The following is a 13,380-nucleotide window of genomic DNA, read 5'->3' as shown; positions in this document are numbered from 1 at the left end:
TGTAGCTAAATGCTGCTTTTTGTACAACAGCTGTCATCTGTCGAGCGAAAACTTGTGTTGTGATTTGCAACGGTAGGTTGGTTTTGCTTTATTGATGACGTTCAACATAACAAATAACTGTTTTTCTATGTGCAAGCTAACATGCTGATTATAGATAAGCTAGCTACGTTAGTGTTGTTCTTATTTGAATGGAAATCGAGTAAAAACTAGCTGACTTCTGTCGTCGAGCTAGAAGTGCGCATAACGACGTGATTGCTGACAGTCAGCCTAGTTTGCTATGATGTTAATGTTCGCTAGCTAGATTTGAAAAACTGCTCCAAAACGGCTTTATTGGCTCTGAATCAGTCTGTTAGTCTTAGCATGGCTGGCTAGCTAGCTAGCTAACGTTAGCTAGTTATACAGCATGTGTCATGACCAATGACTGTAGGGCATGACATTGCTAACGTTATTTTTTATTTTTTTAAACATTTCTTTATTAAACCTTTATTTAACTAAGCAAGTCAGTTAAGACACCATTCTCATTTACAATAACGGCCTACCAAAAGGCAAACGTTAGCACCTGCACAGTCAGTATATCTCACCAGACTGGATGTTCCAGTCCGACTCTACCTGCTGTAGTTACTGTAGTAAGATACGGTATAGAAAAACAAACATTTGTAAGATGCTGTTTACGTCCAGAGCAATCAATCGTTGCAATTGTTGCCAGATTACTAGCTAATGTCGTTAGCCACCTCAGTCATGATCTGAGCTGTCATTTTTCAGATCTCTCAGGATACGCTGCAAACGTTATAGCTACAGATTTTAGATTTTGTTATTATAGTCTGGGAGTCAGTCTACATTTCTCTGTTTTTTTCTAGGACTGTTCTGAATATGGCTGTGTCATACCTCATGGTCCTTTCAGCAGCTTTGATCCTGATCAGTCGTGAAACTCCAGTAACTAAGGTAGAGTAACATACAGTAACGTTACAGGTAATTCCTAAAGTGTTCAGACAGACCCCCTTCACTTTTTCCACATTTTGTTACGTTACAGCCTTTTCTAAAACGGATATTTAAAAAAAAAATCTAAAAATTCCCTCATCAATTTACACACAATACCCCATAATGACATAGCAAGAACAGGCCTCTATACACTTTTGCAAATGTATAAAAACGACAAAACTGAAATATCACATTTAAATAAGTATTCAGACCCTTTACTCAGTACTTCGTTGAAGCACCTTTGGCAGAGATTACAGCCTCAAGTCTTCTTGGGTATGATGCTACAAATCAAATTGTATTTTATTTGTCACATGCGCCGAATACACCTTACTGTGAAATGCTTATTTACAAGCCCTTAACCAACAATGCAGTTCAAGAAATAGAGCTAAGAAAATATTTACTAAACAAATGTAAAAATTCTAATCAAAAAGTAACACGAGAGAATTACATAACAATAACAAGGCTATATACAGGGGGTACCGGTACCAAGTCAATGTACAGGTTAGTTGAGGTAATTTGTAAAGTGACTGCATAGATAATAAACAGCGAGCTTGGGAGAGTTTCTCCCATTCTTCTCTGCAGATCCTCTCAAGCTCTGTCAGGTTGGATGGGGACAGCTATTTTCAGGTCTCCAGAGATATTCAATGGGATGCAAGTCGGGGCTCTGGCTGGGCCACTCAAGTAAACACTTATCTCCCTCACTAGCTTTAAGCATCAACTCTCAGAGCAGCTCACAGATCACTGCACCTGTACATAGCCCACCTATAATTTAGCCCAAACAACTACCTCTTTCCCTACTGTATTTATTTATTTATTTAGCTCCTTTGCACCCCATTATTTTTATTTCTACTTTGCACATTCTTCCACTGCAAATCTACCATTCCAGTGTTTTACTTGCTATATTGTATTTACTTTGCCACCATGGCCTTTTTTTGCCTTTACCTCCCTTATCTCACCTCATTTGCTCACATTGTATATAGACTTGTTTATACTGTATTATTGACTGTATGTTTGTTTTACTCCATGTGTAACTCTGTGTCGTTGTATGTGTCGAACTGCTTTGCTTTATCTTGGCCAGGTCGCAATTGTAAATGAGAACTTGTTCTCAACTTGCCTACCTGGTTAAATAAAGGTTAAATAAATAAATAAGTACATTCAGAGACTTGTCCCGAAGCCACTCCTGGATTGTCTTGGCTGTGTGCTTAGGGTAGTTAAGGTTTACAGTGTGCTTGTTTTTTTGTAGGCCCTACATCAGAATCACTTTGACTGCTGTGGAGAGCGACAGAGGCTGAACAGCTCGTGCTTAAATAGCACTCAATGCGAGCCAGGTACTGACCACCATGTCATCCTATAGTGCAGTTCTGTTAAATGTTATTCATTAACTTTAGAATTGCAACAGTGATTTCCTCATACATTAGTAGTAGCCACTTTTGGATTAGACACATGTACTAGGATTAGAAAATAGACATGGGCCTTTGTTCTTCCAACATTTGAGCAATCATCAAATCTATTTACTCAGGATGCTACCTGCGTGTCCTTGAGAACAACACAGCTGTGTGTATGCACTGTGACTCGACTATTGCAGATCTTGAGAACTTCACCGCTTGCAACTACAGTAAGTGGACAAGTACTGGACATGAATGCTGGGTGGGGTGGGTTCCACAGGTGTCCTGAACCTGTTCATTTTCCCCCTTTATCTCTTTGCCTTTAACAGCATACATCACAGAAAGGACCAATCATACAACTATAACTACAGTCCTTCCCACAATTGGTAAGAAATGTTGCCAGTTATTCTTTACACACATTTTGGTTAATTCACAGGTAACTACCAAAATAAAGGAAACACCAACACAGTGTCTTAATAGGGCATTCTAAAAGTGTGTCTATTGGAGGGATGCGACATCATTCTTCCACAAGAATCTCCCATAAGTGTTCAATTGGGTTGATATCTGGTGACTGAGACACATACCCTTTAAACCCCCTATGCTCCTTTGAGACCCCTCTTTCAAAGTCACTGAGGTCTCTTCTTCTAGTCATGCCAAAATAACGGGAAACTGGGCATTTTAATACATGACGCTAAGTATGATGGGATGTTAATTGCTTAATCAACTCAGGAACAACACCTGTGCGGAAGCACCTGCTTTCTATATACGTTATATCCCTCATTTATTCAAGGTTTTCCTTTATTTTGGCAGTTACCTGTGTGTTGAACTGTCAAACTGTATGGGCTGTATCCAACTCTTCTATTGTTGTCATGCCATACAATTTGGGTATAGCACATATAGCAGGCATTGACATTAAGGGTTGTCCTGATGCCTGGGGCAAGTGACCTGAGCTGTTGAGGCTGCTCTGAGTTCGCCCCTTTGGGCAGGTGATTTTTTTTTTTTAAGGAAGACAGCCTAACTGCAAAGAATTCCTGTAGCCTAAAATGGATCTTTCTTGTTCCTCCCCATTGTTTAAGTGAAAGAAAGGCAATTAATGGCAGTCGGTCAAGTTGAGCCTGTTCTGAAAAGTTTTTTTTATTGTTTACAACCAGAATACAAATAATTCCAGAACTGATCATTCTGACCCCTCCCCTATGTGTATGTGAAAGGCAGGCAATTGATGGCACTTCTGTATGTAAATAGCTAATTAAATATTTCAGGCAAGTGATCGTCAGGCAACCAAAAAATACTCCTGACTTGACTGATGGGCAAGTTGATCCCTAATACAGCATGGGTCTAGACTAGATGAGCTGTATGTTTAGTGAGAACACTAGGAGTGATAAAGTTTATTTAACAATTGTCTGTCTGTGTGAACAGGTGGTCCGGGTGTGGCAGCCTCTCTTCTGTTCGGAACTCTGTTGATCAGCCTGTTCCTGATTCTCTCTGTTGCCTCCTTTTTCTACCTTAAACGCTCCAACCGTCTCCCAGGAATCTTCTACCGGCGGAATAAGGGTAAGTCGTTACGATAATGGGTTGAATTTGAATAACTGTAAACGGGACAATAATTCTATGGTGTGCTCGAAATATGGAAAAGGTAACTAATACGTCTGGTGTACTTTCACAGCCTACATATTCCAACCAAATGAGACGGTAAGTCATTTTCAATCATTTCAACCGATTTATTGTGAAACATTTACTCCATTGTTACAAATGTAAATGTATCACAACATCGAATAAACAATACATTAGAATGATTTTATATGCAGTACCGAAAATGAATATCAAGAAATATGACTTGTGAATTTTCATCTCTCTTCAAGGCTGTCATGATACCATCAGCGACCTCTTCAGGTAAGAACATTTCACTAAAACACTTTACAAACTTCGATAGGGTTTTTGGTCGTTGTTTCATTGAGAAAAATGTGTCCATGTCTGGCAATTGCGTAATATCATTGTTTTCAAACGTTTTACATGATCTCACTCCTTTATCCTGGCACGATCTTAGTCAGAGTTTGAACTACCTGCTGTGTGTGGGAAAAGTAAACATTGGGGTCATACCGTATCCTATTGGGTTTATCATCCTCCTCTCTCTCCATTGTGTTGTGTAATCTGTAGTTAGGAAACCCAGATATGTGAGGAGGGAGCGGCCCTCGGCAAACTCTGCGTCCAGCGCTGCCACCATCCCCACCACTACCACAGTCTACAATGTGTAGGGAAGGAGGAGGCCCAGTGGAGGAGGCCTGAACCAGCTGGCTAGCAGTTGCCAAATGACAGGGACAGGCTCAGGCCAGAGCACTTACAGTAAATTGGTGAGTATGTATAGGCCTGTCCCTCCTCTGTAGTGTTGCCTAAGAAGACAGTTTACTTCATTCAAAAGCAGGTGGTGTCAGCTTTTTGACTCCGCAACACCTGCAGTATAGCCTTGTTACCGGAATTCTGTTTTGTAATGTAAATAGATAGACCTTAAATTATTTATTTTGAATCCATGTTTTTTTCTATTTAGATTTTTATTCTATTGCTGTCTAGAATTGGGCAAATTGTTTGTTTTACTTGAACTCTGTAGAGAATGGGGTGAGGTGGACAGTGATAGCTTCAGTGATAGCCCTTAATTTGAGGTTTATAATTTCCAAGCTGATTTCAATATTCTTATTGTTCTCATTAGTGAATCTTCTCATAGGTGTTTTAAATAGCATACTTATTATTATTATTTTTCTCTGTGGTTTGTGCACTGAACCAAGCTGAATGTATTTTAATTTGTTTAATACATGCACAAATACAAACACTACAAAATGAGAACATAATGTAAAAACGCTTAAAGCTCTTTAAGAGCTCTCGTCACATTCCATGAAAGGTGTGGATCTTCCAGAGCAACACACACCAAGAACGCTAACATGTGATCCACTGGCTGTGAAATATCTTAATGTCTTATTTAATTCATCCCAAAAAGATGGATCTCAAATGTTATTTCTCTATCAAGTAGGAAAATGGTCATCTAAGAGTTAGGTGAAAAATGTTTCTCAGTAAAAATCTTTATAATATTCACCCCAACACAGGTAATAGGACCTGAAAAAGGTGCTAGCTAATATGACGTATGCTTTATCTGGCCATAATGTGGGAAATTCATGCTGACATTTTGCCTAATCTTTTCAGAACCATTGCACATAAGCTATTACTTGAATTCCTTTATTTCAAGCATAAATTGTGACATTTGTTGGCTAATAGTAGCAACTGTTGTCACTGTTGCCAAATATGTTGCGATGCTTGTCTTACCAAAAGAATGTGCACTAAACTGAAGTTGTTAGTGTGCCATTGATGTGACGTGTGCTCAAAGATTTCTCCAGGAAACGGGTGGTGATCATTTTAAAGACAGGTGCATATGTTCTCTTCTGGTTTATTATTGGGTATTTGAGTGACCTCCTGTGGCTTTTTAGCAACACCTTGTATTAAATCAAGGATTAGTATTTATTTATTTTTTTGTCTTGCTGGAGGAACGGTACAACGGGTTTTACTTGCTAAACTTCAAGGGTGATTGAGTGATGATATGGTGAATTTAGGGACAAGTTTTAAGTGACATTTTTAGTTATTTATGCTGGAAGAACTGTTGTATGAAGACATTTTGAGAACTAGTGTGACTGGTAATTCCAGTTTGTGTGTTCAGTGGGCATGAGTCTGAAGTGATGGTATTTCCAACAACAGGAACAACTGATTGTAAAATCATTTTAATCCCAAATAGAATTTATCCTTCTTACATTAGCTGTTGTACAGCCATTTGTAAAATTGTACACATGTACATTGTTTTTATACAAATGATGTATTGTTTTTGTAATGTGGTATTTTGTACTTATTGATTCTAGTTTTACATTTTATGAAGTATTTTCTGATTCTGAAGAGTATGTATGATTTACAAAAATAAAGCACCTTTCTCGTAATCCTTTGAGTTAATTTATTATAATTTAATATTTACATTACTGTTGGTAAATAGTAGGATTTTACAATAGGATGTGTTGTACAATTGGAATAAACAGATTGCCATAGCATACTCTTTTCCCTGTGAAGGCTGAGTACCTTGGGAAGAGAAGAGTATTATATTTGCAGCTGCAGTGTTTTTTAAATTGGGAAGCAGGACTGCTGCTAGTATCCAAATGCAAGCTGCAGTAGGGGGTGCTGCATGACCTCCCCAAATCCACTGTCACATTGATCGGTAGTGACCAGTTTATGAGTTCTGGATTACTACAGTATAACTGTTAACATGATCATTGGAGCACCTTCCCTGAGGATGAATTCTAATTATTAACACTCAACAATATCTTATCTGTAAATCCTGAATAATTCATTCCGAGTGAAGTTAGACTAATCTTTTGGGGACATAAATAATGAGATGCAGCTGTGTAAAGTGTACTACTTTCAGGATGAGGAAATTGTATTTGAATCTAGTTCTCTGGATGTTTGGAAAATAATCACCATGGAAGTTCAGATCAGCTTTATTGTGGCAAAAAGTCAGTTTCTGAATGTAGCTCTGCCTTGGTTGTAATTGAACTGTGTCACTACCCAAGTCACAACACCTTTTCTGACGCAGTGATTTTTATATAGATTTTATTGACATATCTCAAAGTGTTTATGGATAGGCATTGGATATAGAGAGCAATAAAAACCAGTTTATTTATACAACCATGTGTTTAGTGTTTTGATCTTCTGACTGGTGAAGTAGTAAGACATTGTATGTTTTGGTTCACATCCCTGGGTATACTGATGTATTAAAATACAGTATCAGTCAAAAGTTTGGACACATCTACTCATTCACATAATAGTGAAGAAATAACACATGGAATCATGTAGTAACCAAAAAGTGTTGAACAAATCAAAGTACATTTTATATTTTAGATTCAAAGTAGCCACCCTTTGCCTTGGCAGCTTTGCACACTCTTGGCATTCTCTCAACCAGCTTTATGAGGTAGTCACCTGGAATACATTTCAATTAACTGGTGTGCCTTGTTAATTTGTGGAATTTCTTTCTTTAATGAGTTTGAGCCAATCAGTTGTGTTGTGACAAGGTAGGGGTGGTATACAGAAGATAGCCCGATTTAGTGAAAGATTAAGTCCATATTATGGCAAGCACAGCTCAAATAAGCAAAGAGAAATGACAGTCCATCATTGCTTTAATGCAAGAAGGGACAGTCAATGCAGATAATTTCAAGAACTTGTGCAGTCACAAACAACATCAAGCGAACTGATGAAACTTTCTCTCATTAGGACCGCTACAGGAAAGGAATGCCTAGAGTTACCTCTGCTGCAGAGGATAAATTCATTAGAGTTACCAGCCTCTGAAATTGCAGCCCAAATAAATGCTTCAGAGTTCAAGTAACAGACACAACTGTTCAGATTGTGAATCAGGCCTTAATGGTTAAATTGCTGCAAAGAAACCACTACTAAAGGACACCAATAAGAATAAGAGACTTGCTTGGGCCAAAAAACACAAGCAATGGACATTAGACCGGTGGAAATCTGTCCTTTGGTCTGATGAGTCCAAATTTTAGATTTTTGTTACAATCGCCGTATCTTTGTGAGACAGTAGGTGAATGGATAATCTGCGGTTCCCACCGTGAAGCATGGAGAAGGAGGTATGATGGTGAGGGTTGCTTTGCTGGTGACACTGTCAGTGATTTATTTAGAATTCAAGGCACACTTCATCAGCATGGCTACCACAGCCTTCTGCAGCGATATGCCATCCCATCTGGTTTAGTGGGACTATCATTTGTTTTTCAACAGGACAATGACCCAACACAGGCTGTGTAAGGGCTATTTTACCAAGAAGGAGAGTGATGGAGTACTGCATCAGATGACCTGGCCTCCACAATCACCCTACCTCAACCCAATTGAGATGGTTTGGGATGAGTTGGACTGCAGAGTGAAGGAAAAAGAGCAAACAAGTGCTCAGCACTCCTTTAAGATTGTTGGAAAAGCATTCCAGAGAATGCCAAGCTGTCATTTTTTTTCTCCTTTATTTAACTAGGCAAGTCAGTTAAGAACAAATTCTTATTTTCAATGACAGCCTGGGAACAGTGGGATAACTGCCTGTTCAGCGGCAGAATGACAAATTTGTTCCTTGTCAGCTCAGGGATATGAACTTGCAACCTTTCGGTTACTAGTCCAACGCTCTAACCACTAGGCTACCCTGCCGAGTCATCAAGGCAAAGGGTAGCTACTTTAAAGAATCTCAAATATAAAATCTGTTTTGATTTGTTTAACACTTGTTTGGTTACTACATGATTCCATATGTGTTATTGGATAGTTTTGATGTCTTCACTATTATTCTACAATGTAGAAAATAGTAAAAAATAAAGAAAAACCCTGCAATGAGTAGGTGTGTCCAAACTTTTGACTGGTACTGTATGTCTCTCAAACATACAGCCCAATGGTCAAATTCAAGCCGATGTATGTGTTTTTATCATGAATGGGTAATACTATATGAGCTAGGCCCTATGTTTCCATTCACACCCATACTATAGTATGTCATACCAGGAAGAGGTCTTTATTTTTACAGTAAGACTCACTCCCTACTAAAGGTTTATCAAACAAACTTTATCAAATCTTTTGTCACTGTTACATGGCAAGATGTTTGTGTGTGTGTGTGTGTGTGAGAGAGAGGAGTGAGTAAGTGTTTTCCATTCCCTCCCACCTCCTTCCTGTTCTCCAGACAAGCCTGTGAGCACTGCAGGTGTAGGTGAGACTCCACTGTTAGTTCGTAGACAGCAGAGAGAGGGAGTGACTGAGTTATTACCTGAAGGATCACAAAGACAAGAGAAAAGTCATATCTGTTGACGCTCCATCAGTTGGCCAAATACTGCCCCCTGGACAAAAAAAAGCACCTCCTCTGGAAATACAACAGACATTGAATCAAAACTACTACCAATACCACTCCCTACAGGTAAGGACTATACTACTATTTTGAAAGGAATGGTAATGATAACACATTTCGATCCTCCTTATCTCTCTGTATGTTGTTGTGAGATGTCATTGGCAGCAAGTCACAAAGAAAGCTTTCTCCTAATATGATATGTTAATGCATGTTAACATTTTAAACTAAAGCTGCTACCAAGCTAAAACATCTCTATACTGTAAATTGATACCTGACAGTCACTGGTAAAACTGATGGAAATAATCTTAAAAATGTTATAAGGATGTTCGAGCTTCCCATGCTACTCCATATATAGAAGGAAGGGAGAGTCAGGAAGTAGAATGTAAAGTTAATGATTAATCTGCTGGACATAAAATAACGCCTGCCACCTCCCCTCTGGGCTGTTAACAAAGACCTCACTCACCTGTTGGCTACACTCAAGGACCTAACCAATAAGGAAATGGGGATTTGGGATTTCTGTAACAGTTTCCATTTTTTTCCATTTCCCCTGATGTTTCCTTTACATTGTCAATGTAACACATAATGTCTTTCCAAAAAGGTTAAGACAGACTATAGGACAGACAGAATACACAAGACAATGTAAATGTGTAATGAAGTATAATGTAAATGTTTAAAATACAACCAAAGAGACAATCATGTTTAAGGGTTGGTTGGCATAGTTGCATCAATGAAAAGCCTCCATTGAAAACATGTTCAGTAAAAGATAAGAGAAGAAAGACATGAAGAAAGTGAACAAACAGTCTAATCTATGATGTGTATTTCAAAGCACTGTCTAATATTTGAAGAGAGACATTTTCTTTGGTATTGTACTGCCCTCAAGGAATAAATGTGCCAAAACCTTTAGTCAAATTGACACAGGCTAATCAGACCTAAGACTATCTCTTCTTAATCTTCATGGTGTGCAAACAAAACATGACACCAACTTAAACGTTTTCAAACAGTCACTGTCATCTTGGGCATCTATTTCTGTAGGTGCGTATCAGAAAACCAGAGGGAGAGTAAACCATGGAGGTCACCAAGGTCTGGCACATCCAGGCCCTGGACCCAGTGCCCGAGGAAGATGAGCAGGAGTTGGACTCTTCCTCCGGTGGGGACAAGCCAGAGTGCTCCATCTGTTTCAACACCTATGACAATGTCTTCAAGACGCCCAAGCTGCTAGACTGCACCCACACCTTCTGCCTGGAGTGTGTCACGCGGGTCATGGCCGTGTCTGTGGAACAGGACGGGGGCCAGATCCCCTGCCCCCTCTGCAGGCACCCCACCTCCATCCCCGCCAGCGGTCCCCCTGCCCTCCTCACAAGCCTGGAGGTTCTGGGCAGGCTCCCCACCCACCTGCAGCAGGAGGAGAGGGTGTGGATGGAGGGGAAGAAGCTGTGTTACTCCAGCCTCGGCAGCCCTGACCCCCTCCACCCTGTCGGCTCCTCCACCTGTATCTGTATCGACATTGGGAGGATCCAGGAGGATGCTGTGTCCAGACAGACTGAGGCTGAACAAGGGAGACGCGTCTGGGGCAGACGATACCTCTGTAGCTTCTTCTCAGACTGGAAGCGGCTGGTGTTGTTCGTGGTGCTGCTGGTCATGCTGGTGTGTGTCATCATGTGGCCGCTGCAGTGTGTCTTTAGTACAGGATCGGTTCGTTGTTTGAAAAGCAAGGCTCCAGCCACTGTGGGGCAGACCCCTACTCCCTCTACAGCTTCCACCATCACTCAGCTGCTACGGTGAGATAAGGAGGGGAGACCCAATGTGCAGCAAAGGGCCTGGGGGCACCTTATTATCGCAGGTGACTCTGACTGGCACAGCAGGACTGTGAAGGATGAGACTGAAAGACAAGCTAACTCTCCTGGTGAAAGGACTTCAAATGAGCCATAGAGATCCTATTCAATTACTAAATGGGCTACATTGGGCTCCAGAAGTATTGGGACAGTGACACATGTTTTGTTGTTTTGGCTCTGTACTCCAGCACTTTGGATTTGAAATGACACAATGACTGAGGTTAAAGTACAGTCTGTCAGCTTTAATTTGAGCATATTTTCATCCATATCGGGTGAACCGTTTAGAAATCACAGCACTTTTTGTACATACAGTGCCTTCGGAAAATATTCAGACCCCTTGCCATTTTGTTACGTTACAGCTATATTCTAAAAATGTAGGAAATTGTTTTTTTGCTCATCAATCTACAAACAATACCCCGTAATGACATCCAGGCTGTATCACAACCGGCCGTGATCGGGAGTCCCATAGGGCAGCACACAATTGACCCAGCGGCGTCCGGGTTTGGCTGTGTAGGCCATCATTGTAAATAAGAATTTGCTCTTATCTGACTTGCCTAGTTAAATAAAGGTTCAATTAAATAAAAACAAATGACAAAGCAAAAAAAGGTTTTTATTTATAAACATTTTAAAACTGAAATATAACATTTACATGAGTATTCAGACCCTTTAATCAGTACCTTGTTGAAGCACCTTTGGCAGTGATTACAGCATCGAGTCTTCTTGGGTATGACGCTACAAGCTTGGCACACCTGTATTTGGGGAGTTTCTCTCATTCTTCTCTGCAGATGCTCTCAAGCTCTGTCAGGTGGGATGGGGAGCGTTGCTGCACTGCTAATTTTAGGTCTCTCCAGATATGTTCGATCGGGTTCAAGTCCAGGCTCTGGCTGGGCCACTTAAGGACATTCAGACACTTGTCCCGAAGCCACTCCTGCGTTGTCTTGGCTGTGTGCTTTGGGTCGTTGTCCTTTTGGAAGTTAAACCTTTGCCCCGGTCTGAGGTCCTGAGCGCTCTGGAGCAGGTTTTCATCAACAACAAAAAAGGAGTCACTGTCCCATTACTTTTGGAGCTCACTGTATGTCATCAACCTTGAAAGTCCCAGAATGGGGTGAAAATGGCAGCCATATTGGTCAGGGAGAAATCCAAACAAGTCTAATTGGAATGAATTCCAGTAGAGGCATAATCCTGATTTTACTTATGCAGGATATTAAAAGTAAGGCATGTGAAATATCAGTAATATAGTAATATTGTGTAATATAATTTTTGTCAACCTAAAATATTGTCATATAATTATAAATACAGTGTATATGGTTTTTATACAAATTTTCTGAAAAAATGTTGGCACATTGTCATTTAATTTAATACATTTATGGAATCATTGTTCTAAAACTGGCTGGCTGGCTAGCTAACAAATATACTGTGCAGATACATTTAAAAATTCATAGGTTCTTTGAGGGTACATTGTTTTATATGATAGTTTTTTTTATATGTGAGATATTTTTTTGATGAAATCATGTACCAAATTAAACAATTTTGTTTTTAGCAAATAATACTGTCTTTTTTAGGATACCTAGGGCTCTATTCAATCTGTAACGCTAAATAAATTGTTATATAAAAAAATGAAAAAGTTACAGATTCCGCAATATAAATGTAAAGGTCATTTCCAATTGATCCGACATATGCAGTGTTTTCCATGAATGCAGTCTCTGCTAAAGCGGGAACATTGCCTTTAAATTCCAATCACGCCGTAACGCTGAACTTCCGTGATGCGTTATGAATAGAGCCCCTAGTGTTTGGTTTGTGGGTTCTTTGGAAAAGACAGTGGCATCTTGGTATTTTCATGGCCTTGAGTGGTGATCATCACATGAGCACACCTAATCCGCATGCACGTGTTACTCTTGTCTCACATTCACACTTACACATTTTATTACTTTCAATCAGCTGACACACAGCTATTTCATTATACTGTACCTCCTTATATAAAGACCAGTACACCTCTATTTCTGCTCTCTTGTCTGTGCAATCAACTTGTCGTGTCTGTCTGTACACACATGTTCATCTATTTAAGCAACTTTCTTAAGAGCGCTATGTTATCAAATGGTCTGTTTGTTCAGTGTATCACCTCATGCTACCAGATATCTATGTAATAATGGTTTGTTCATGCAGACATAACTCTCAATACAAGTGTACCATATCAACTTGTCTGCACACACACTGGTCCCCTCTTTATCACTGCCTCTGTTTAGATATAATATGCTCACCGTTGTTATTGTGTTAGGTAATAGGTAATTAT

At 39.7% G+C, this 13,380-nt stretch overlaps 2 protein-coding genes across 2 annotated transcripts; both read left to right on the top strand.

Moving 5' to 3' along the window:
- On the top strand, window positions 1-6,331 carry lg15h1orf159 (linkage group 15 C1orf159 homolog). The gene is made up of 9 exons (XM_029682930.2): window positions 1-72; window positions 858-942; window positions 2,222-2,306; window positions 2,498-2,593; window positions 2,693-2,749; window positions 3,780-3,914; window positions 4,027-4,052; window positions 4,223-4,253; window positions 4,518-6,331. Exons 2-9 carry the CDS (start codon window positions 871-873, stop codon window positions 4,613-4,615), a joined length of 600 nt encoding a protein of 199 aa, XP_029538790.1. The 5' UTR covers window positions 1-72; window positions 858-870; the 3' UTR covers window positions 4,616-6,331.
- A 2,687-nt stretch (window positions 6,332-9,018) lies between these two features.
- LOC115143673 (RING finger protein 223-like) lies at window positions 9,019-13,087 on the top strand. The gene is made up of 2 exons (XM_029684148.2): window positions 9,019-9,327; window positions 10,291-13,087. Exon 2 carries the CDS (start codon window positions 10,324-10,326, stop codon window positions 11,038-11,040), a length of 717 nt encoding a protein of 238 aa, XP_029540008.1. The 5' UTR covers window positions 9,019-9,327; window positions 10,291-10,323; the 3' UTR covers window positions 11,041-13,087.
- The last annotated feature ends 293 nt before the right edge of the window (window positions 13,088-13,380 follow it).

The sequence above is a fragment of the Oncorhynchus nerka genome, linkage group LG15 (genome assembly GCF_034236695.1).
Source record: "Oncorhynchus nerka isolate Pitt River linkage group LG15, Oner_Uvic_2.0, whole genome shotgun sequence".
NCBI classification, from domain to species: domain Eukaryota; kingdom Metazoa; phylum Chordata; class Actinopteri; order Salmoniformes; family Salmonidae; genus Oncorhynchus; species Oncorhynchus nerka.
Note: the sequence above shows the minus strand (reverse complement) of the source record. Positions and strands in the feature narration are given on the sequence as shown.